The sequence below is a fragment of the Hyperolius riggenbachi genome, chromosome 1 (genome assembly GCF_040937935.1).
Source record: "Hyperolius riggenbachi isolate aHypRig1 chromosome 1, aHypRig1.pri, whole genome shotgun sequence".
Classification (NCBI taxonomy): Eukaryota; Metazoa; Chordata; class Amphibia; order Anura; family Hyperoliidae; genus Hyperolius; species Hyperolius riggenbachi.
The window spans coordinates 132,503,539-132,529,855 of NC_090646.1; the positions used below are offsets into that span (position 1 = coordinate 132,503,539).

At 45.2% G+C, this 26,317-nt stretch overlaps 1 protein-coding gene across 5 annotated transcripts in view; it reads left to right on the forward strand.

Annotated features, from left to right (window-relative positions):
* The window catches only part of FIP1L1 (factor interacting with PAPOLA and CPSF1), a 101,706-nt gene extending 85,626 nt beyond the window's left edge, over positions 1 to 16,080 (forward strand). For 4 of the 5 annotated variants that reach the window (XM_068278558.1, XM_068278561.1, XM_068278560.1 and 1 more), the window contains 2 exons: positions 8,826 to 8,981; positions 15,724 to 16,080. In XM_068278558.1, coding sequence (XP_068134659.1) covers positions 8,826 to 8,981; positions 15,724 to 15,868 — 301 coding nt within the window. In that variant the 3' untranslated portion in view covers positions 15,869 to 16,080. The remainder of the gene's footprint in view (positions 1 to 8,825; positions 8,982 to 15,723) is intronic. The other variant, XM_068278559.1, reaches the window with a different exon arrangement.
* Positions 16,081 to 26,317: the final 10,237 nt, after the last annotated feature.

Genomic DNA, 26,317 nt, shown 5'->3' on the forward strand with positions numbered 1-26,317 from the left:
AGTCCAGCGCTGCTGCTGATCGCAGCACTGTACAATGATCGCCGTCTAAAAGTCTCCCGAGCGGCAATAGCCGCTCGGAGACTGAAGGTGGGGCGGAGCTCCGCCCCCCGAGCTGGAGATGCACGCTCAGCCTGCGCGCGATCTCCTGCATTAGCTGGCCACAGGACTTAACGCCAATCGGCGTTAGGCGGTTCTGGGGCTGCCGCCACGCCAATCGGCGTGACACGGTCAGCAGGAGGTTAAAAGGAAATAAATATGGCAGCCTCTATATCCCTCTCACTTCAGTTGTCCTTTAAGAAGGTAAAGGAATTTGAAATTAACAAATTTTGTATCCTGGGCCACTGGTAGTTGGTCACCAGTTGGCTACTGGGCATAATCCGTAAGATGCTCTTAACTGAAGCTTGCAGCTTGTAACTGGGGCAAACAAAACTGACAGGACATGGATTTAATTGGCTCCATTCTAAGCTACAGACAGTTTGGATCAGCATGGAGTTGGTATGCTCTCGTCATGTTCTCCTCTGGCACTCCAGGTTCCCTTCAGACTTGGAGTTAGCTTGAATTGGCAAGTCATGAAGAGCTGATGACAAGTGGGTGTCGTGAAAACAATAGTGTATGAGGGAGAAAATCCAACACTGAAAACTGCTATTTCATTAAGTCACCTGTACTGAAATGGTAATATTATCATAAATGGTCATATTGTGCAGCATCATCTATAGTGAGTCTGTTACATCCAGACTGTCACGTAGCACAGTGATTCATATCTAGAACCACATTTGTGTGCGCTGCAGGAGTGAATAGAAGGCTGGCTTTTCAATCTTCATCTCGGCATCTTCACTGCTGTGCACTGTAACTTGCCTGTGGGATGCATTGCCAATTCCAAGATGTGACTGCGTAGTACGCTTCAGTACAAATGTTTATACTTTGCATTATGCATTACCTTGATGATGGGAGAAGGAAGTGTGAGCTCAGAGTAGTTACCAGACCTCTGCTTAAAGGAACACTATGGCGGAAAATTGTAAAATTTAAAATATGTACAAACATATGCAAATAAGTACATTTTTTTTCCAGAGTAAAATGAGCCATAAATTACTTTTTTCCTATGTTGCTGTCACTTACAGTAGGTAGTAGAAATCTGACAGAAGCGACAGGTTTTGGACTAGTCCAGGGGTCTCAAACTCGCGACCCGAGGGCCATTTGCAGCCCTCGATACAATATTTTGTGGCCCTCGCTGGCAAAAGCTTCCTTATAGTTCGCTTCAGTGCTCCCAAGTAATCCGCTGCATCCCCGCCGCTAAACGAGGGCTGCAGAGCCCCCAAATTGCCCGGGGGGCAATCCGCTGCCATTTCCTGGAAGGGGCAGAGCTTTCAGCTTCAGCTCTGCCCCTCCTGACGTCAATCGCCTCCTCTCCCCGCCCCTCTGTGTGAAGGAAGAGTGAGAGGGGCGGGCAGAGGCGGCGATGCGCCGCGATTGTGAAATTCCTTATGCGGCCCAGCCTCATCCTGACTTTGCCTCCTGCGGCCCCCAGGTAAATTGAGTTTGAGACCCCTGGACTAGTCCATCTCTTTTTATAGGGGATTCTCAGGGATTTATTTATTTTCAAAAGCACTTAGAGAATGGCAGTTGGTCTGTCCAACTGCCAAAAAACTGTAGCGAGCAGGGAAGCTGGCCAGCTTCATTGTTTAAATCCTTTTTAGGGAATATCTTTATAAAGAATAAATGCCTTGCTGAGAATCCCCTATGAAGAGATGGACTAGTCCAAAGCATGTCACTTTTGTCAGACTTCTACTGCCTACTGTAAGTGGCAGCAACATACTGTAGGAGAAAAGTAATGTATGGCTAATTTTACTCTGGAAAAATACTTATTTGTTTATATTTGCACATATTTTAAATTTTACAATATTTCGCAAGAACGCCCCTTTAATAACAGTGGTAAGATGGCATTTTATAGAAGTATGGAATGCAAAAGCTATATACAGTGGCCAAAACTTTTTAGCTATTACTATCTTGCTTGATGTACACTGTGCACTTTAAATGATTCTGAACTAAAATAAAAAAACACAACGTGGCCAGTAGGATATCACAATGCCCCTGCTGCTTTACAGCGTTAGAGCTCCTGACTTTCATATGCTCGGCCCAGAAACCTGATGGTCAATTAAAGCATACTGAGCACCTGGGTGCTCCTAAGTTCAGAAATCTGCGCAAACAAAATAAGGGAGGTTCATTATTTGGCACGGGCGCAGCAGGCATTTACTTACAGGTGCTTTTCCATAGCACCCCTGTCCATATGGAATCTTCCATTTTCTATATCCCTGTGCCGTAGGTTGAAATTCCCATGGTGATATCCTGTGTTCCCTGCCGCTGGGATGCATGCCAGGAGATGTAGTTCATAGAGTTCAAAAAATGACTCTGACTCCACAGCCCTGACTAGAAGGATGGCTTCTCTTGCTGGTGCCCAAGGAGGATGGCTTCTCTTGCTGGTGCCCAAGGAGGATGGCTTCTCTAGCTGGCGCCCCAGGAGGATGGCTTCTCTCGCCGGCGCCCCAGGAGGATGGCTTCTCTCGCCGGCGCCCCAGGAGGATGGCTTCTCTCGCCGGCGCCCCAGGAGGATGGCTTCTCTCGCTGGCGCCGCAGGAGGATGGCTTCTCTCGCTGGCGCCCCAGGAGGATGGCTTCTCTTGCCGGCGCCCCAGGAGGATGGCTTCTCTAGCTGGCGCCCCAGGAGGATGGCTTCTCTAGCTGGCGCCCCAGGAGGATGGCTTCTCTAGCTGGCGCCCCAGGAGGATGGCTTCTCTAGCTGGCGCCCCAGGAGGATGGCTTCTCTAGCTGGCGCCCCAGGAGGATGGCTTCTCTAGCTGGCGCCCCAGGAGGATGGCTTCTCTAGCTGGCGCCCCAGGAGGATGGCTTCTCTAGCTGGCGCCCCAGGAGGATGGCTTCTCTAGCTGGCGCCCCAGGAGGATGGCTTCTCTAGCTGGCGCCCCAGGAGGATGGCTTCTCTAGCTGGCGCCCCAGGAAGATGGCTTCTCTTGCTGGCGCCCAAGGAGGATGGCTTCTCTAGCTGGTGCCCCAGGAGGATGGCTTCTCTAGCTGGTGCCCCAGGAGGATGGCTTCTCTAGCTGGCGCCCCAGGAGGATGGCTTCTCTAGCTGGCGCCCCAGGAGGATGGCTTCTCTAGCTGGCGCCCCAGGAGGATGGCTTCTCTAGCTGGCGCCCCAGGAGGATGGCTTCTCTTGCCGGCGCCCCAGGAGGATGGCTTCTCTTGCCGGCGCCCCAGGAGGATGGCTTCTCTTGCCGGCGCCCCAGGAGGATGGCTTCTCTAGCCGGCGCCCCAGGAGGATGGCTTCTCTAGCTGGCGCCCCAGGAGGATGGCTTCTCTAGCTGGCGCCCCAGGAGGATGGCTTCTCTAGCTGGCGCCCCAGGAGGATGGCTTCTCTAGCTGGCGCCCCAGGAGGATGGCTTCTCTAGCTGGCGCCCCAGGAGGATGGCTTCTCTAGCTGGCGCCCCAGGAGGATGGCTTCTCTAGCTGGCGCCCCAGGAGGATGGCTTCTCTTGCCGGCGCCCCAGGGGGGTGGCTTCTGTCGCCGGCACCCCAGGGGGGTGGCTTCTGTCGCCGGCGCCCCAGGGGGGTGGCTTCTGTCGCCGGCGCCCCAGGGGGGGTGGCTTCTGTCGCCGGAGCCCCAGGGGGGGTGGCTTCTGTCGCCGGCGCCCCAGGGGGGGGTGGCTTCTGTCGCCAGCGCCCCAGGGGGGTGGCTTCTGTCGCCGGCGCCCCAGGGGGGGTGGCTTCTGTCGCCGGCGCCCCGGGGGGGGGGGGCTTCTGTCGCCGGCGCCCCAGGGGGGGTGGCTTCTGTCGCCGGCGCCCCAGGGGGGGTGGCTTCTCTCACCAGCTTGAAGTTTCCATACAGAAACTTTAGTCTGGAAATTTAGCTGACTGATTTGGAATACGTTTTTGCCCTTTGACTTATATTGTACTTTATATATAGTTTCTTGTTTAGTTTGCGTAAGTGAAAAGACTATTACCTTTTATGTTCTGATGGGGGAAGAGCCTTATCATGCCTGCTGCATAATTGCAGGTTGACCTGGCTCCTTGTTAAGCTGTGTGTGGGTGCGAATGCGCAATATTCCTCTTTCTCGATTTTTGCATGCCTAGAGTCCTCGGGCACAAAATGCTTTAAATGTTGCAGTTTGAAGGTACAAAATAAGCAGTTCCAGACTGCAGCTCGCACCCAGGAGGTGCTAGTGTGTTTGTGTTTTAGCCGACACCTCAGGGTTGACAACGGTCTGTCACTCCCTTAGATCAATATCATTACCCCACTTCCTATATTTGTGCACAGGAAAAAACATCACTTTTCTCCCCTACATTTCAACAATGAAGGGTTTTTTTCATGCAGTATCCAGAGAGCTGTCTAAAGTCACGTAACCTATAGTAAGTGCTCATTACCTGTATAGACCTCTCTCCAGCTGTTTGGTCTCTTTCAAAAGCAAGATTTCCCCTAGGTTCAAACAGAAACATTTGTTTTCTAACATAAAGTTAGTTGTGTATCTATAATGGGTAGCTCATTGCATTCTTTTGTATCCCAGATTCTGCCTATTTTATCCAGTTTAAGATGTTTATCTTTAATGATTGGTAATAAAGGAGATGAACAATTTTTCCATGTGGGAAACCAGCATGTCCTTTCAGTGACCACCTCCTCTAGTGTTCACAGGGAAAATAGTCTGGGCTCCATCACTCATTATACGTCTTTACATTATATTAGTATCCGTAGACTTTGTAAGACTGTTCTAGACGGTACCCTGTGGAAATGCAGCCTTATTTAGTGGCAGAAACTGTTACTAGTCAAACATTTGGTCTGTTTGGTTCAAAACCCAGCCAGAAGGCGATTTGTCCCGTGACCACAGCACACTACAGTCACAGCAGTTCCTGGCAAATGTTTCTGCGATAGGCCATATTTGACTTTCCTTAAACCTACTTGCCAGACCTGTGTGCCCTGAGGAAGGGGCCTGTGTGTCCCGAATAGTTCTGGCTCTGAACACTCTACTGCAATGGGATTCCACGGTGGATGGAAGTACTATCATTGCTTTGCATATGCAGCCAAATTCACATAATATGGATAATAGGAACTTCTGTGCACCTGACAAAGTTGGAAGTGGTCACCCTAAACTTTCACTGTTTTTTTTTTTTGTACATGAACATATTGTATTACAATTTTGGGTAGTAGTTGACTGCAGCACAAGTGGTAGGCACAGGCCTTCTCAGGGCTTGGATTCTAAGTAGTTACCAAGTTCGCCACAGTATCCTGCAAAGGTTGTTTGGTCACTACCCTAGTGGGCAGTGGACTTATTTGACAGGATGTGACACTACCAGGTCACGGTTGACTTGGAGAACTACTAACGGTAGTGGTAGGTGGAGCCTTGAGAGTGAAGATAGAGCATGATTTTATTTCAGGCCAAAGATCAGGGTTAGCGGCACAGGTGTTGAGGTCTAGATTAAAAGCCAAGCCTGGTGGCAATCTGGCATGATCAGAAAACCAGGCAAAAAGAGTCAGGATAGGCAGGAAACTGGGAAGGCAAGGAATCAGGACTTTGTCAAATCACAATACAAGAAAAAAGACAAGGTGCACGAAGTCGTAAAGGCTTCTCAGCAGCTGTAACATTCAAAGCGGTGTCCTACCTTACAGCAACCGTCATACGGCCTACTTGTAGTTTCCACTTCCCACCACTATCCTTCATCTTTGCAGTAATCCTTAAAGAGGAGCTGTTAGGTATAGGGTCTCAGAGACAAAAAACACATATCAGTAGCTAAATACTGGCTGTACTTACATTACATATGCATTTCACTGTCCACGTTTGGATTTCACAGAATTTTTATATAGTAGATGCAGAGATTGATGCTCCTGACATTTCATGGCAGCTTCCATCTTTGACTGTCTTGTCTGAAGCCAATTGTGATGTCATATCCTCCCTTACCCTGCTTCCTGATTAATTATTCATTAGCCCTCCCAAGTCCCAGCCCCTATGGTCTTATGCTCAGTACACACGATGCGTTTTCCCGCTCGATCCGCGGGTCGATCGGGATTGATTCGATTATTTACAACATGCCCGATTTGGATTTCGATCGTTCCTGCCCTCGATTTGCATGTTAATTATGCCAAATCGGCGGCAGGAACGATCGAAATCCGAATCGAGCATGTTGGAAATAATCTAATTGATCCCGATCGACCCGCGGATGGAGCGGGAAACACATTGTGTGTATTAGGCATAACAGGGGCATATTGTCTGTCATTCAGCGGGGGGGGGGGGGGTGGTATTGCGCGCGATCTCGCTGTCAGTTGGGGTGGGGGGAGACGTGCGAGCGATTGCACTGTCAGTCGCGGGGGGGGGGGGGTGCAGGTGATTGCGATGTCATTCAATTTGCGGACGGTTGCGATGTCGGTCGTTTTGCGATGATTGCAAAGTCAGTCGTTTTGCGGCCGAGATTGCGAAGTCAGTCGTTTTGCTTGCAATTGCGATGTCTGTCGTTTTGCGGCCGATTGCGATGTCTGTCAATTTGCTTGCGATTGCGATGTCGGTTGTTTTGCTTGCGATTGCGAAGTCGGTTGTTTTGCTTGCGATTGCGAAGTTGGTCGTTTTGCTTGCGATTGCGAAGTCGGTCGTTTTGTAGGCGATTACGATGTCGGTCGTTTTGCTTGCGATTGCAAAGTCAGCCGTTTTGCGGCCAATTGCGAAGTCAGTCGTTTTGCTTGCGATTGCGATGTCGGTTGTTTTGCTTGCCATGTCGGTCGTTTTGTGGGCGATTGCGATGCCTGATCGTTTTGCGGCCGAATGCGATGTCGGTCGTTTTGCGGCCAATTGTGATGTCGGTCGTTTTGCTTGCGATTGCGATGTCGGTCGTTTTGATTGCGATGGCGGTCGTTTTGCGGCCGATTGCAAAGTCAGTCGTTTTGCTTGCGATTGCGAAGTCGGTCGTTTTGTGGGTGATTGCGATGTTGGTCGTTTTGCGGCCGATTGACATCACAATCGCAAGCACAACGACCGACCTTGCAGTCGGCCACAAAACGACCAACATCGCAATCGCCCACAAAACGATCGACATCGCAATCGCAAGCAAAACCACTGACTTCCCAATCGCCCGCAAAACGACCGGCATCGCAAGCAAAACAACTGACATCACAATCGCAAGCAAAACGACTGACATCACAATCGCAAGCAAAACGACTGACATCACAATCGCAAGCAAAACGACTGACATCACAGTCGCAAGCAAAACGACGACATCGCAATCGGCCGCAAAACGACCGACATCACAATCGCAAGCAAAACGACCGACATCGCAATCGCAAGCAAAACGGCAGACATCGCAATCGCAGGCAAAACGACCGACATTGCAGTCGTTTTGCTTGCGATGTCGTCGTTTTGCTGCCGATTGCGATGCCGGTCGTTTTGCGGGCGATTGCGATGTCGGTCGTTTTGCTGCCGATTGCGATGTTGGTCGTTTTGCTTGCGATTGCGATGGGATTGCGATGTTGGTCGTTTTGCGGGCGATTGCGATGTCGGTCGTTTTGCGGGTGATTGCGGGATGGGGAGGGGTTTGCATGGGGCGCTGGCGATCGCGGCTGTCACTTGCGGGGGGGGCCTATAGGGGTGCCGCCGCTTGCAGCTGTCACTCGCGGGTGTGGGGAGTGGAATGCCGCCGGCCGCGGCTGTCAATCGTGGGGGGGGGGTGCCGCCGATCGCTGCCCATAATCGCGGGGGGGGCTGTCGCCCATCGTGGCTGTCACTCGGTGTGTCTGGATGGGGAAGGAAGTAGAGAGGGAGCAGCCAATGAGGCTGCAGCATGTGATTAGGGCGGGCTAGGCAAAATAAAGGGGTGGTGCAGGGAGGGCAGTGGAGAGGAAAGAAAACCTTCCGATCATGCTCTGCAGGCAGCCTGCGGCCTTCTCAGTCTTATGCGGCCTCCTTAAACAGCCTAGAGATGAGGAAGGCTGCTATTCAGCCAACAATAAAGTAAGAGCGCTTTTTAACTTCAGTATTGCCATTTGGCTTCCTTCCACACTGTTTAACACAGGGGAACATAGATTTAAATTAGTTGTTTTTGCCTGACAGTTACTTTTTAAAGTGGATCCGAGATAAACTTTTACTCATTGCATAATTTTGTTCCTTTCATATAGTTTATAGGGCATTCCTCAAGCCAAATACTTTTTTTTTTTTTTTTTTTTAAATACTCCATAATTCCCTATAAACTAAACAAGCCGCGCCCACAGCTTCTCCAGAAGCCTTGGCACTCTTGCTTTGTAGCAAGAGCTTATGGGAGCTCAGTCTGGGCAGGAGGAGGAGGAGGTTACTAGCCAGAGATTGCAGAGGGGAGGAGGGAGGAATAGAGGGGAGTGAAGTTTTCACAGGCTGAAGGCTGGAGATACAGATCAGCTTGCCTGTGTGTAATGTGACAAACAAAACATGGCGCTCTCATTTTATCACAGGAAGAAATAATCCTATTCTGTCGAAGCTATATAAACTTTAGAATAGAGATAGAGATAGATATAGATATATTTATATATAGGTAGGTAGGTAAGTATGTATGTTACTTGTTATAGTTTTTCATCTCGGAATCAGTGTTAAAGCAAACTTAACTGGTTTTCAAAAATTCAGCGATTTGAGCAGTGAGCTCTTTGTGTAACAACGCTGCTGTATTCACTGATGATGAGAAAACAAATCTGTGTACATCACCTCTTGAATAACAATTGTTTGTAAGAAATGCATTTCCTTTACGTAATTGTGTGGTGTTCATGTATCTCCTGCGAGTGCTTATTGTTGTCTTGTGTTCATCCTCCTGCAGTGAAGAAGAACGATACAGATATAAAGAGTATTCAGAGAGAACAGATCGGGGATATGAGCGCCACAGAGAGAGGATCAGCAGAGAGAAGGAGGAACGACACAGAGAGAGGAGGCATCGAGAAAAGGAAGAGTCCTCGCGTCACAAATCATCAAGAAGGTAAAGTGTGTGTGTGTGTGTGTGTGTGTGTGTGTGTGTGTGTGTGTGTGTGTGTGTGTGTGTGTGTGTGTGTGTGTGTGTGTGTGTGTGTGTGTGTGTGTGTGTGTGTGTGTGTGTGTGTGTGTGTGTGTGTGTGTGTGTGTGTGTGTGTGTGTGTGTGTGTGTGTGTGTGTGTGTAATGTATGTAGCTAGTGAGAACATACATTTCACAGTTACAGCTCATTGATCTTTTTCCTGGTTTAGGTCATTAAATAAGCTGAAACTCTTGTTGCTCAGTCAGTACAGGCAAAGGTTGTTAGTTTCCTGCTTGACCTGATGTAATAGGCGATTCCTGTCCTTAAATGGGCAGTTTACTTAATATAAACTTGAAACTCCAGGACTTGAGCTTATACTTGCAGGAAACGTCCTTTAAAGTGTACCAGAAACGGCTTAACCTATTGATTTGATACTTACCCGGGGCTTCCTCCAGCCCCATAAGCACATCTGAGTCCCTCGCTGTCCTCCTGCTGTCTGCCGTTCAGCCGCAGTCAGCCCCGGTAACTGGTTGTTGCATCAGTCAGGGTCTTCTGCGCTTGTACGGGAGGTCCGTGCATGCACAGAAGACCCCGGGGCTGATTGCGGCTGAACAGCAGACTGCGGGAGGAAGGCAAGGGACTCTGACATGCTTATGGGGCTGGTGGAAGCCCCGGGTAAGTATCAAATCTTTAGGTTAAGCCATCTCTGTTTACTTCAATAAATGAGTACCTTAGTGCAGTGCACACAGGACAGCCCTTTATTCAGTGCATTGGGATTGAGTTTCTTTCTTTGATGTTTGCACCCACTGTGCTTTGGTTGTGTGACTCCCTTGGACACTCATCTTGTTTTATACAGACTGTCCTATGCCTACTTTGTGATTGGCAGTTTACTAAATAGCCAGCTGATAACATGAAACTCTACATGGTAAAAACTTGATGTAATAGTAAGAATTCCCAGAGGACATTTAAAGTGGACCTGAACTCTTGCACAGGACAGAAGGAAAACCTAGGGAAATGCACATTGTATGTATTTAGAGAGTTTAGCCTGTCTAATTCCCCCTCATCTGTACCTAATCACAAGTTGTAATTTGATCTCTCCTGTGTCACTTCACTGCCACAGCATATAAGCTAATTTGAAAGCCCAAGATGTTAACAGTATGTCTGCTTCCATGAACGCAGGAAGTAGAAACTGTGAAGATTTATTTCAGGATTTGTATGAGCTGTAACAAGTTTTTTTCTTTAAAGGTTATTATGCTGTTGCACATCTTTTAGAGCAGAGAGGAAGTTCTGACTTCAGTTCCGCTTTAAGCAAAGATCTAAGGGCTGGGACACACTAAAGTGCTTTTGGCAGAGTTTCTGGATCGCCATAAATTGCTGGCGATTTCCAAAAAACGCTTTGTCCATGTAAGTGAATTGAGAGGAGCCCACTGGAGTAATTGTAATGAGGGTAATCACACTCGCAGGACATGCAGCATTTTGGGAGAGTCTGGGCTCCATTGTAAAGTATGTAAGCACTGTCAAGTCGCTAATCAATCGCTACACATAGCGCTTTGTGTGTGAATTTTTTTTTTTTTAGCGCAGGAAGTACAAACAAATTTGAAAATATTGATCAGATTTTAAATCATAATCACTCATAATCACTACAAAAATCGCTTATAAAAAGCAAGCGATCATGACGTTCCAGCCCTACCACTGGGCTTTCATCTATACTAATGCCTGGTACACACCATGCAATTTTCTGTCAGATCGACTGTCGAATCGATTATTTCTGACAGGTCCGGTCTGATTTCCGATCATTTTTCTGGTTTATTTTGCGTAGAAGTGATCGGAAAATTGATCAGAAAAACAATTGGAAATCCCATTGTACCTGTCATTAATAATAGATTTGGCAGTCAATCTGATGGAAAATTGCTTTGTGTGTACCAGGCTTTAAAGGGAATATATTAATATTTGTAGGAGACAAGCTGGTGTGAGCATAATTAGCAACTAAACTAGTCTAAATGTGGAAGAGCTCAAATAATGTAATTTTCGAGCTCTCTCAGGCTCCGACCAGAAAGTGAATTCTTCTGGCTTCATGATGCAGAAGCCCTTGTTTGCTTTGTTAGGGCTGGTTCAGACGGACGTTTGCAGAGCGTTTACAGCCAGCGTTCAGGGCTTGGTGTTAAACGCTCCCATTCAAGTGAATGGGAGCATTTGTACCAAGCTTTCAAGCGCGTTTACACAAACGCGGCGTTTGGGTCCCGATTTTCCCTGGCGTTCAAGGAGCCCCTGGAAGCTACATGTAGCTTCCAGGGGAGGTTAACCGCGACGGCTAATGTCCCCCTAGGGGAAGAAAAAACGCGACCGCATCCAAACGCACACAAACGCTGCTGAACGCGACGCCAGCAAACGCAACGCCTCCAAACGTCCGTCTGAACCAGCCCTTAGATTGCAGTCGGTTGGTTTGATGTAGGGGATGGGATGAGCTTAGATGAGGGGAGGTTCTTGGATTTGTGGCAGCAGCAACAGTGGTGTTTTACTGACTGGAGATTTCAGTAGCTCCTTGTTTTAGAACGATATCTTAATATTCCATTAAACCAGAAGTCTTAATTGATTGTTACTACTCGGGGCAGTCCATACTGAAGATATAATGAAACGAGCATTGAAATATAAAACTATTAGTTCTAAATGTCCTGGATTCAGAAGCTGTAGTTAGATTTTGACTTTTCAGACCCTGGCCTGACCCCCTCTTCAAGATTTCTTCTGATGGTCCCTATTGGGGATGAGTGGTTTCACTGACCAATACTACATACCACTGTAGCTGAGTTGAAATTTTTATATCATAAACTTCTGGCCTATGTGAGGGGGCGTGATGCAGTGGTGAATCACAGCGCATGTATGCAGGGCTGTGGAGTCATTCAAAAATCAGCCAACTCCTCAGTTTATGAAACCACCGACTCCGACTACAGGTACCCAAAATGGCTCTGACTCCTCGACTCTGACTCCTTAGTCTAATACTTACCAGGGTTGTGGATTTTGTACAAAAATGATCAGAATCCCGACTCCTCAGTTTATGAAACCACCAACTCCGACTCCAGGTAGCCAAAATTTGCTCCGACTCCATGTCCCTGCTATCGCATTTCCAAAAGCACCGCTAAAATCGTCCATATGGAAACAAGGCTTTACACGCTGTCCGAAAGCAGCTGAAATGTTTTTGTGGCCCTAGTTAATTACACTTTTTTCCCCTATCACCAATGTATGGCCTTACAAACATCGTTCCTTTGGATCCTATTTAATGGCGACCAGACCCAGTGGGTGTCCTGACTCCAAACTTGTTCATTTGATACTTGAAGTTTGGTTTTATTTATACTGAATAGGGCTGAGTTGAAAGAATGGCTTCATTATGCTCAGTCGTTTTTTTGATGGATTTCTGCAGTTTTCTTCCTGGACCACTTGTTGGTGTAACAAACATTTAAAATATACATTTGAGGCATTAAAAATAATTTCTTCCTTACAGCCAGCAGGAATGTTCTTTCATGTCTTCTTTGACTTGGTGGTTCAATACGCTAATCAGCCAGCGATTGTAATTTTGTTTTAATTTTCTTTATTTTCCATACTATTCCTCAATTAAATGAGCCAGAGGGTTGTATGTCTATTTAACTCTTGCTCAGGAGTGGCTTCTGAAGAGGCATACACTGCTATGGAAAGCAGAAGGCAATACGTTGTCAGATGAAAAAAATGTAGGGTCTGAGCAGTTGTCCTCTTGTCTCATACATAGTGATAAAGTAGTTGTCCTCTTCCACATTTGGAAATTTCTATTGTATATCAGAGAAATCCTTTACTACTTTTTTTTATTTGAGGAATATACTGAACTTAAAGGGATACTGTAGGGGGGTTGGGGGAAAATGAGTTTAACTTACCTGGGGCTTCTAACGGTCCCCCGCAGACATCCTGTGCCCACGCAGCCACTCACCAATGCTACGGCCCCGCCTCCGGTTCACTTCTGGAATTTCAGATTTTGAAGTCCGAAAACCACTGCGCCTGCGTTGCCATGTCCTCAATCCCGCTGATGTCACCAGGAGCATACTGCGCTGACACAGACCATACTGGGCCTGCGCTACACAACAACGCAGGCGCAGTGGCTTTCAGACTTTAAAGTCTGAAATTCCAGAAGTGAACCGGAGGTGGGGCCAGAGCATCGGTGAGTGGCTGTGTGGGCACGTGATGTCTGTGGGGGCGCATTAGAAGCCCCGGGTAAGTTGAACTCATTTTCCCCCGCCATACCCCCCCCCGGCCTACAGTATTCCTTTAAAGCTTAAACTAAAAAACACTACTTGCCTGGGTCTTCCACCAGCCCCCTGCACCCGCCTTGTGCCATCACTCAACCTCCTCCGGTCCCCCGCAGCAGCTAAGTATTGTTTTCAACATATGCTCTCACTCACATCACCGCCCTGTGCATGTGCAGTACGAGATTTCTCTCCCTGCACAGGACGGCGACAAGAGTGAGGACGCGCGCGGCCAGGGTGCACACTGGCCAGTCACCGAAAACTAAACTTAGCCGCTGTGGGGGAACCTGAAGATTGTTCCATGATGGTGCGGGTACAGGGTGGCTGCAGGGGGCTGGTAGAAGCCCCAGGTAAGTGACACTTTTTTTTTTGGGGGGGGGGGGGGGGGGTTAAGGTTCCTTTTAATGTAAAACCTGATAAGTGTATTCTTCCAGTCCACCCTGTTCAATCACAGCAGCATCAGATGTTTGCTGCCTGTGACCGATGCTCGTTATCTCTGCTCGGGTAATGTTCCCCACAGCCCCTCTTACTCAGGAAGCCAAACTTTATATAGCCAATCCTCCTCTCAATAATTGTGCTTGCATCCAGTGATTTAAGCTAAGTACAGACTCTAGACAAAAGTAGTTTCAAACATACAAACGTCAGAGTTTGTAGTATCGAATGACAATTATGAGAAATGTAGCCAAACGACGAGGGAGTGGTTCCAATTGTGATCCAATGCAAAATTAATTCAGCTGATGATCTGCAGATCTTCTTTAGGCACCATTCACACTGATGATCCCAAAACGCTAGCGATTATACTTAGTGTTTTGCCACTGTGATTTTATTTTTGCGATAAACATGGAAAAATCACTACATTTTTTAGCGATTTTTGAGCGATTGCGATTCGTGTTGTAAATGTATTGTGATTGCTCTAAAATCATGAAAAAATTATGCATGTAGTACATTTGAATTTACCACTGCGCGGCAGTGAGATCACTGCAATATAGTTTTCATTGCACTAGCGCTTTTGTGATTTGGTGATAACTGTGAATGGGCCCTTATTAATTAGGCCCATTGGTGCTATTTAAAGGATACCCAAAGTGACATGTGACATGATGAGATAGATATGGGTATGTACAGTGCCTAACACACAAGTATGCTGTGTTCCTTTTTTTCTTTGCCTGAAGGAGTATCAGGTATGTCAGTCCTGACTCAGACAGGAAGGTGACTACAGTGTGACCCTCACTGATAAGAAATTCCCCTATTCCCCTTTTTATCTCTCTTGCTCTCAGAAGACATTTTCTTCTAGGAAAGTGTTTTATAGCTGGAATTTCTTCTCACTGAGGGTCACACTGTAGTTCCTTCCTGTCTGAGTCTGTACTGAGTCAGCCACTTACATACCTGATATTTAACTCTCAGGCAGAGAAAGAAAAAAAGGAACACAGCATAGTTATTTGTGTGCTCGGCACTGTACATACACATGTCAATCTCATCTTGTCACATGTCACTTCAGGTATCCTTTAAGTGTACCTGAGACTGGGTATATTAAAGCGGAATATAACCCTGCATTTCAACTTTGCTCTAAAACATTATTTACAGTATATTATATGCAACCAGCATTTTATTTTTTTTTACTAGACCAGCATTGGAAGGGTTACACAGGGCTTTAAAGTTCTTGGAGATTTCTGCAGACGCATCCGAACTTGAGAGAGATACATTTTGTTTACATAAATGTATCTAAGTGTTGAATGTGACTCATCTCTCTCACTGAGGAGTTGGAGGACAGCCAAAGAGTGTGTAACATTTCTAAATATATACTTAGAACTAAATAGAATGTAACTATCTGAACGTCTGCATATCTCTCCACGGAACTTAAAACCTCTGTGTTTAACCCTTCCAATGCTGGTCTAGTAAAAAAAAATGATTTTTGCATATAATATGCTGTAAATAATGTTTTAGAGCAAAGTTGAAATGCAGGGTTATATTCCGCTTTAAAAAAATATATATATATGTAGACCTGGGGCTTCCTCCACTCCCATTCAGGCTCATCACTCCCTTGCCATCGTCCTTCGCCGCCCTCCTTCACTGTCGTCCTTCGCCGCCTGGATCCTCCCCTAATCAGCACCAGAGTGTTCTGCACCTGCGCTGTACACCCCAGACTGAAGGGCTTTACTGGCCGAATAGCGGGAGGATCCAGGCAGTGTATCATTTTTATAAATTGACCCCAACTCAGGTTTCCTTTACCTTAGTCTGGGTGAACAGATATGCTAGTATTGGAGCCATTTCATTACCAGGTTCCATGAGACCAAATCATACAGCTGTGCAATATCCACTTCAAAATGCTGAATGTCAGACCGTGTAGACACATTATGATGCCTAATCTCCTTTGTGTGCTTTAGTTTGCTGTGCATTAAATCCACTGAGGTGTAACACAAGTAGCTGCTATGTGTTGGTTGTACTAACGGGAGTCCTTTCTCTTAGCAGCAGCAGGCGCCGCCATGACAGCGAGGAAGGTGACAGCCACAGGAGACACAAGCACAAAAAATCCAAGCGAAGCAAGGAAGGAAAAGATGCAGGAGGGGATCCTGCCCCCGAACCAGAAAGTGTTGAAGCATCCGCAGATTAACTGCTCACAACCCAAGTCTCGTGCAGACATCACAGCCGGTTTTACCAAGATTGATTTATGGTATAAGGACAGCATCTTATTGTTAAGAATCCAGAGAATTTTCAGGATCTAAAAAAAGTCTCTTAATTATATTTGTTAGGTTGTTCATGTTCCACATTTTTGTTTTGTATTTTTCTGGTTTCTGGGGAAAATAAAAATATTTTTTTTTCATATTTAGGTACTCCTTTTATATTTTTGTCAAACTGTTCTATTTCGAAAAAAAAACCCGCCTCTGACTAAACAATTTGGGACAATTTTTTCACATTACCTGTTAACATTCTTAGTTATGTTCTTCTACTTTATATCGAAGGTCGTCTTTGTTCACAAAGATGGTGAGAATAGCACTAGCTATATTAGTCTGTAGCAGTTGCTCCCCACTTTCCTGCTTTGAGAAAAGTAGAAAGATGCAAAACGCACGCGCTTTGGTGGTCAAGCTTCCTATTTTGCTCTTTCTAATGGTTTTCTTAGGTTCTTTCCAGAACCTGTCTTGCCCCTCTTTCCAGAACATGTCCTGCCCTCCACTACATGGCCTGTTCCTCTAGTTGCCTCTGGTCCACTTTTCCTGTCCTCCAGGTATGAGCTCAAGGGGGCGCTGTTAGAGGCTGGGTAGCAGACTGAGCACTGCAGCCATGTCCTGGGCGAACACTGTAAAAACAATGCAGGAAATTTGGGCACAGCCGGCGCCACCGTAGGCCGTAATAGGAGTTACGGCTATAGCGGCGCACAGTGAGTAATTTGGGCACCGTCAGGAGACCGAGCACAAATTCCTATAAATACACTGTTATTGGGCCGCCAGCAATAGCTGGAAGCTGAATTATACCTTTCGCCACAATCCATGGCGGCCTGGAGGGGGAATAGTAATTAACGCCACTGGGACTTGTGCAGGAGCAGTGTGAGCAGTTTATCAGCTTTACCCTGCGCCCAAATCTCCTGGTGGCTGATTCATATTTATGCATCCAGGAGGCGTGTGTGCAGTTGAAGACCTGCCAGCAGTACAGTGCTCTGTACATGGTGAATTCCTAGATAGTGCACCAATAAGCCACTTCTATGTACAAAGCATTAGCTGACCTGTTCAATTGTATATTATCTGTATGCAATTGTTTTGTAGCGGTCTAAAGTTTGTGTTCCAATGTACAACACCACGGAATATGCTGACACTATATAAATTAGATTTTTACTTTTTTTTTTTTTGCAGCTGCAGACATGTAGCACCTGTCAGTTGAGTTGGCCATACATGCACATTCTGCTCTGTCTGTGCACTGGAAACTTGGTGTGTAGGTAGGAAATTGTTAAACTGCATGAGAATTCACTAGTGCTAAGCTGATGCAGGATTAAGCAAAATGTATGCAGCTTGAAAAATGAAATCCTGACAAGGTGGGATTCAATTGGTCCTTTTTTCATGCTGAATACTGTATGTTTCGGAATGTAAGACCACTTTTTCTCCTCCAAAATTCTTTTATGCCGAAGGTCTGGCCACGTGTGTCCAAACCCACCAACTCTTACCCATCCAGCAACGTCTCCTTCATCCGTCTCCATCGCTGTATACAGCCAACTCCGCCGCTGTATATACTTGTTGTGCGTGGTCTCCGTTTTTCCGGGTTCATTTGCTAGCTGTGCATGACTTGTGCAACTAGAGGGTGCCAGTGAACCCAGAAGTATGAAGGCCATGCAGTGAATGTATACAGCGGAGACAGACGGAGGACTTTGAGCACAATGTCCAGCAATGATGGTTTACTTAGCTACGTTATGACAGGTGCACTTTAACTTGTTAGCATTGTGGTACTTTGGACACATGCATTAAATACAGTTTTTCTTCGCCAAACTCCACGAATATTGAAAGAAACTATAATGAAAGCAACCCCCTCCCCCTTAATTTCTTGGCAACTCAAACTTGCTATCGTAGCTGCGGAAAGTTTCAATACCTCCCAAACTGTTGAGACCGTTCTGTCAGTTGAAAATAGTCTGTCTCAAATACTTGATTGGCAGCTTCAAAATCAATAGAACATGAGTTTGCATGTGAGTTCCATGGACAAGAGTGACAGTTTGCCCTGGAAAACATCGCATATTGATGCTAGGGCAGCTAGAAATGTGTTTACACTGCAAATCTCAAAAACCAGATGCTTAGTGTTTACACTTTTTCCAAGTGAATTTAAAGGAATGTGTGATTTTGCGGCATTCCTTCAAGCGCAATCGCACAAAATGCTGCGTGCAGTGATTACACTTACATTGTAATGTCACCAGTGATCAGGCCCATTTCTAGGCTAAATTGCACCCAGGCAAGGATGTGTAAATTATTTATATAGTGCAAACATCTTTGTGCTGTACAGAGTATATTGTCTACTCACTTAACTGTCCCTTAGATGGGCTCACAATCTAATCCCTACTATAGTCAATTTTTAGACCAATTGGCCCGCCCCCGTGGCTGCCAGTGATCCGCAAAGCACTGTATTGTGAACTAGCCCTAATGCTGTTTTTTTTCTTTCAGTGACTCACTGAACTTGGGAAAGTTTGATTTATTTATTTTTTTTTAAACGCACCTGACCTGAAGCAAAGCTACTTAAAGGAATACTATCGATACCCAAGTGTTTCTAAAATGACAATGTACAAATAATGTCTAAGTAGCTGTGTAAACATTTTCCTACTTTTCACAGTAAACAAAGAAGTTGCTACTAAAATGTATACACCAGTACTTAGCAGCACTTTCCAAACAATTCCTGTGTCAATTGAAAAAAATATGTGAATCGATCGTATTCCTTTAAGGCAGGGTTACCTCCAAAACAAACAAGTCTAGTGTGTGATTTTTCTCCTTGTGCAGTGGTTACTACTTGCCAAAAGTGGTCCAAGGAAGGTTCAAAGGAAGTGCCCAGAGCTCACTGATGCCATGGGGAGCTGCAGCTGGTTCGGATGGTCATCCTTGGAGCAATGGAAGAAAGTGGCCTGATCAAGCACATTGTTTTTGCCTCCGAAGTTCTTGGTCTGAATTGAGCAGCTGTGGGTTGTGCTAAAAAACAATTCTATCTATGAAGGCCTGATTTCACAACTTACAGGATTTAAGATGTGCTGCTAACATCTTTCTGCCAGATACCACGGTTACACTTCAGGGGTCTTGTGGAGTCCATCCCTTGATGAGTCAGCGCAGCTTTGATGACTTAAAGGAGGTATACAAAATACTAGGCAGAAAGGGAATTGCTTTGACTGATCCCTGTAAAGGTGCCCACTAATGATACAATCTTGCCACTACTATGTGAGATGAGGGCCTACCCCAAAAAAAAAATTGTCTATTTACTTCCGTTTTCCTCTCTACTACAACAACAACAACAAATAACAACATTTGTAAAGCGATTTTCTCCCGTAGGACTCAAAGCATGTAAGCATGGCTCAGACCAGTAATTGGTTGATTGGTAAGTAGTAGTACAGAGGAAGAATTCTAGAAGTCTGGGAATGCCAGGCTAAACAGGTGGCTTTTCAGTCTGGATTTGAACAGTTTCAGGGGTATGGTAGGGAGTTTCAAAGATTAGGGGAAGCATGACAGAAAGATCTGTCTCCAAAGGTTTTGAGGTGCACTCTGGTAGTGTCCAAGTTTATAGAGCCTGCTGATCTGAGGTTGTGAGAGGTGTGGTGCAGCTTCAGCAAGTCCTTCATGCATCCAGGGCCCAAATTGTGCAGTGATTTGAATATCAGCAGTCCAATCTTGAAGAGTATTCTCCACTAGTGACCTTAGCCTTTTTAAAAGCTGGATAGGTCCATCACCACTGCCAGCGCGTGTGTGCACATGCACCCAGACGGCTGCTCCCTGGCTGTCCTGTTTCCTGTCCAAAGGGTGTCCCTGCGGCATATGCGCAGTAGCAGGGGCACACACACGGACTCGGGATGCAGAGACACTGGTTTTATTATAGAGGATTCTACTGGTAGCCAGTGTAGGGAGCATAGGATCGGAGTAATGTGACAGTGGCCAGACTGGTTTGTTAGTAATCTGGCAGCAGCATTCTGCACTAATTGCAGGTGACGCGGGTCCTTTTTGGGAAGGCCAGCATAAAGGGCATTGCAGTAGTCCAGCTGTGATGTGATGAAGGTGTGAACTAGGGTTGGAAGATTCTCTGGGGAATCAGATGTTTAATTTTTGCAATGTTCTTCAGGTGAAAGTAGGAAGATTTGACTACGGCCGAAATTTTCTGAGTTTCTGAAACTCAATTTTGGAGCTGTTTATGTCTGAATTCCCAATCCTGATTGGTGTTGCTTTAGGATAGAGCTGTTTTGATGGCGAGCACTGGCTTTGGACAACAAGGACCTCAGTTTTGTTAGCATTCAGTTTCAACCAGTTGTCATTCATCCACGTCTGTAGCTCAGCTAAGAAAGAATTTATTTTTAGAGTAGGGTCTGTTCCACCAGGTTTGAAGGACAAGGTATAGCTGCGTGTCATCTGCATAGCAGTGGTACGTCAGGCCATGTTGTTGGATAATTGTACCAAGTGGTAACATGTACTACATACCTTTTTAAGATTGTATAATAATTAAGATTTTGTCATATGTGCACGTCTTTACTTGTTTAGCATTTCTGCACTGTGTACTAACCCTTTAACTTAGCAAAGAAATGAACAGCACTACTTAAAAACAGATGAATGCTTACCTGCAAAAAAGTGCAAACCCCACTCATGGGATAAAAATACACAATGAGCATACACATGACCTGTCTACCACTTGGAGGATGTTAGTTTCCACTAACAGCTTGCATGCAATTTGTTAGGTACTCGTCCCTCCCACTGTCGAAGAAGTCTTTCCTCCATCGGAGGGGACCTAACACTAACTAAATCCTACCTATGCATATGCATAGCCTGGGTGCGCTACCCGTAAAATTGAGAATTGCGCAAAAAAAGTGGGATCAGCGCATCACCAGGCCGCCTCTGAATGGCCTCAGCTCAGAGATGCGCTGAGCCCCCCAGAAACTACAAACGCACCTTGAACCCAAACAGAGGCTCTTTAACTTACCAATGGCATCACAAAACTATATCCCTAGCTGTTACGCAAGAAGCAATAATCCAACCATACTTTCTAATTCTTCCATTCTCTAAATCTAAAATAAGCTTTGGCTCCTTATGTTTTATATACTGGAAACAGAGGGTTGAGTATTCCTTAAAGGAAACATCAGGCAAAAAATGTAAAATCAGCTTTACTCACCTGGGGCTTTCTCCAGCCCCTTGCAGCCGACTGTCCCACGCTGATCGCTCTGCTCTCCGCCGCCGCCCCAGGCTCCCTGCACGCTGTTCAGGCCGACCTCAAGGTCGTCCTTTCTGCGGCTGCGTGAAGCGTCGCTGTCAGTCATGGCCACGTGGTCCGTGGCGTACTGCACAGGCGCAGTAGTTCTGCACCTGTGCAGTACGCCGCGGACCACGTGGCCATGATCGACAGCGGCACTTCACGCAGCCGCTATAAGGACGACCTCAAGGTCAGCCTGAACAGCGTGTGGGGAGACCGGGATGGCGGCGGAGAGCGGAGCGATCAGCATGGGACAGTCGGCTGCAAAGGGCTGGAGAAAGCCTCAGGTGAGTAAAGCTGATTTTACATTTTTTGCCGGTTTCCTTCTAAAGAGGAACTGTTGCAAAAATCTTAAAATTTAAAACATACAATTCAAATAAGAAGTACATTTCTTCCTGAATAAAATGAGCCATACATTACTTTTCTCCTATGTTGTTGTCCACTTACAGTAGGTAGTGGAAATCTGACATTATTAACATGTTTTGGGTTAGTCCATCTCTTCATGGGGGATTCTCAGCGTGGTCTTTATTCTTTATAAAGACATTCCCTAAAAAAGATTTATACAATGATGCTGGCCAGCCTCCTTGCTCACCGTAGACTTCTTTGGCATTTGAACGGAGCAACTGCCATTCACTAAGTGCTTTTAAAAATAAAAAAAACAAACCCTAAGAACCCCCAATGAGAAGATGGGCTAGTCCAAAATCTGTCTGTCAGATTTCTACTACTTACTGTATGAGTGACAGCAACATAGGAGGAAAGTAATTTATGGCACATTTTACTCTGGAACAAACGTACTTCTTATTTGTATGTGTTTTTCATGTATTTTAAATTTTAAGATTTTTGCGACAGAGGTCCTTTAAAGAGGAACTTAAACCAAAGTTTGAACTTCATTCCAATCAGTAGCTGATGCCCCCTTTTTCTATGAGCAATCTTTACCTTTTCTTGAATAGATCATCGGGAGGGTCTATATGGCTCATATTGTGGTGAAATCCCTCCCACAGTGTGATGTGATATGACCATGGTCCTGACGGTACAGATCACCTGGCAAAACTAGAGGTCACCACCAGTGATACATTTCAGAATGCAAATCAGAAACGGGAAAGACTTTACAATGGGCAAACACTGACTGAATAATGTAAAAATAAATATTGTAAAAAAAAATAAGAAGCAACTATTATGTTGTTTTCACTAGCTTCTCTTTAATAAACATCACATATTGGGAGTTGTGTATTGTACACGCAGACCCCAAAGATGGTGTTGATCTTATTGCAGACATGCCTGTATTTTAGAATGTACAATAGTTGACTGAACTGTATATTAGCATGGTGTCATAAATAACTTCATCTTTACCTGAATCAGTCTGCAATGTTTATTATGCTGACAGAAATGAGCTTTCCAGTACTGATTCCTCCAGGGTACAATGTTCTCTGTGTAGAAAATTGGTTCTTATTCACTCTACCCCATTTTGGCAGAAACTTGAACTGACTCCACTTTCCACTTGGTATACTTTTGTGACCAAGCCAAAAGACTTACTTACTAATTAAAAATGAGAAATATCACAATACTAAGGAGCTATGCACACAAGAGATCCTTACAGTCCACTCCAAGCAGAAAAAATATGAACAGATGAAAAGCTTTTTTTTTTTCTTCTTGGATATCTGCATAGGCTTTTGCCATCACATTGACCATTAGGGGCATGTACCTTTGTGTTCATGAAGAATCTTACACAGCATATTGCTATATATGGTTGTGCAGCCTTAGTATGTTAATCGCAAGCTCCCGTCAAATCTCGCTCCTCGTGAGATGATGCCATATGGGGTTGCTGAGACCTGAGAGAGCCACGTTCCTGCCGCTATCTTGCGTTAGGCGGTTAGTGAAGTGAGAGATAGTGGCTGCCCTATTTATTTCAGTCCTGCTGATCATTCAGGCATCACTAGTGTCTGAATCACACCTAAAACCAGCATGCAGCTAATCCAGTCAGACTTCATTCATAAACATCTGATCTGCATGCCTGTTAAAGAGGAACTCCAGTGAAAATAATGTAATAAAAGTGCTTCATTTTTACAATAATGATGTATAAATGATTTAGTCAGTTTGCCCATTGTAAAATCTTTCCTATCTCTGATTTACATTCTGACATTTTTACTGCTGGCAGGTGATGTCAATGGAAGGAAATGCTGCTTGCCATTTTTGGCAGTTGGAAACAGCTGTAAACATTTCCCACACTGCAATGAGGTTCACAGACAGGAAACTCTCAGGACCATGGCACTCAGTTTCTTGTGGGAGGGGTTTCAGCACAATATCAGCCATACAGACCCCCCGATCATCTGTTCGTGAAAAGCAATAGATTTCTCATGTAAAAGGGGGCATCTGCTACTGATTGGGATGATGGGGTTCAATTCTTGGTTACGGTTTCTCTTTAAGAGTCTATGGCTGACGGTATTAGAGCGAGTGGCTCAGCTGGACAGCCACACAACTGGTATTGCTTAAAAGGAAATAAATATGGCAGCCTCCATATAACACTCACTTCGGTTCACTCAGTTCAGGTGTACTTTAAGGTGTGGATTGTCTAACTCAAATACAAAGTGGATCTAAACCAAACACTGGGACCAAGTTGCAGGCCAACCTCCATGTCTAGTGGCCACCTCCCTCCCTTTGTTTACTGGCTGTGAGCTTTCACTTCCCTCCCCAGTACAGCTTTCCTGGTGGTGTTTGTGGCCCTCTGTCCTGTGCTCCCCCTGCCCAGCAGTATAACGTGTATAAGGTAATGGGAGGTGGGCATCCCTCACCTCTAAAGCCACAGCTCTGTGAATGATCCTGTCGCTGCTCCCTCTAGTGCTGGATTTAATCTCCTCATAGATTTAACTATTCCTATTTGTAGGGTTAGTAGTAAAAAAAAAAAAAAAAAAAAAATCTGTGCAACTGATAAATACCCCCAATCAACTCCACCTATGTCATACATATCAAACTCTGGCCCACAGAGCCATCAACTTTGCCCTGCAATTGGTGACCTCAAGTGTCTGTATTAACTCCTCTGATTAGGCTCCTTAGGGCCCATTCACACTGGGGCGATTAGCGGACATTTGCATAAGCGCTTGTGAAATGTCAAGTATATAGCAATGATCCTACTGCCACGTTTGCTGGCTATTCGCAGCAAATGCGGTGCATGCATTGCTTTTTCATGATTTTTGAGCGATTGCAATGTTAAAAAAAAAAAAAGTACTATTCGGGATCGCTCAAAAATGTGCAGCAAAAAATATGTGCAAATTGTGAAAAATCGCTGCCGCAAAACACTAGTGCTAATCACTAGCGTTTTGCGATCCTTCGTGTGAATGGGTCCTTAGTGCTGACCATACTCCAGCCTTTGACTGGCATCCTTATGGTTATATCTCTGTGGTAATGTCCCACTATCTCTCCATTCCCATTGCTGTGCACTGATGAATAAGACAACCTGTTCACACTGAAAAATATACCAAGTTGACTTTTATTGACAGCAAATATAATTTTATTCACTTTTACACATTTTAAGAAACATTACAAAAAATAATCTTGTTGACACATGAGAAAAAATATTCAACAGTTACATTTGTAGAAACCCATTATCGTCTAGATTAGAAAAATAGTTTAAATGGTTTATGACATGCAGTTACCAGTCAAAAAAAAGTTACTTTATTGAAAATTTACACGTCACAAATACAAAAACGGTTCATCTGTAAATAACAATGTAAGAGACTGACCTTTAAAAATACAACAGCGAGACAATAAAAGTGTTAGAAAGAAGACAGGAAGGAGGTTTTCTTTAGAGCAGTATTGAAAATACGAATATCAGGCACATCTTGTGATATGGGGGGAGGTTTGAATTATTTTCATCCAGAATATCAGCATACCAATCATGTGCAATATGACTGTAAACAGCGGCGTACCACTGTCGCCTCGGCTGATTCAGTGTCTTTTTTGTTCCAGTAACCCTTCACCATTCATAAGACTTATACTGTTCCCATTGCACATCGGATTTATCTACCAATATATTGTATCCATCACAGAGGGCTACTGTCTGTGATTCCTACATCTGTAAGCTGTGGCCACTAATTCTAAAGGCCTATACACATGCTAGATGGATGTTACTCAATAGGGATCCAATCCCTCAGGCTACATTGCTGGCCTGAGGCTGTACGGATGCGTAGTTAGCCTGTAGACTAACGACTGGTTCTGTTGCAATGTGTGTGTGTGTGGGGGGGGGGGGGGTGGAGGAGGAGGGATGACAGAACAGCACTTGAGAAACGTGTTGAGTGGGGAGAACAAAACTATTGCCATCGTTGGGGTGAATTTATCCGTCTGGCAGATCATTGGCTGGACGTTCATCAGGGCCTGCTGTACATACGCTGGATTATCGGCAGAGATGGTCATTATTGGCCACTTCAGCCAACTTTAATCTAGCATGTGAGTGGGTCTTAAGGATGCTCATGTTGGACCAAGCAGTGTATCTTCAACCAAAACCTCTGTTTTCAATTAATGATAGAGTGTGGAAGAAGTTAGAATTCATGCCAGGTACTTATTGCTGTGTACGTACTTACAAGAAAGATATCCTTTCACTTCCTGTACTCAGCATTCAAAACTGGGAACAAAGGAACTCTCACGTTGAGGTTACAAACAGAAAAAACCTCACCCACGTTCTAATCCTTGCTGCATTATTACAATTAATCTTTTTTTTTTTTTTTTTTATTGCCATCTGTGTATCCCTTTGAGAGTTTCCACACGACTTCCTATTCTCTGCGACTCTGTCACTGTGACAAAACGTAAACAGGAACTTTGGAAGACCTACAGAGCAATAAAACTGGACTGAGGTCCTTATTTATTTGACTTTGAAGTTAGAAAAATGTTTTGTTGGGGGTTCCTCTAAGTCTTGTACCCTGACTTTCAGACCTTCTCTTCCACAGTGTAATGGCTCTTTCCATACATATAGCTACAACATATAGCATGAGCAATCACAGTACAGAGGTGATTATTAGAGACATTCATAGCAAGGAAGAGAAGCACAGAAAGTAGTTGAAACTTTGTAAATGATGAGAAGTGTGGAAGAACATAGAAGATGGTTCATATTCTCTTTGGATCCTATCTGTTTTGTCTATGTACCATTCTGAGACCCAGTTTGCAACAT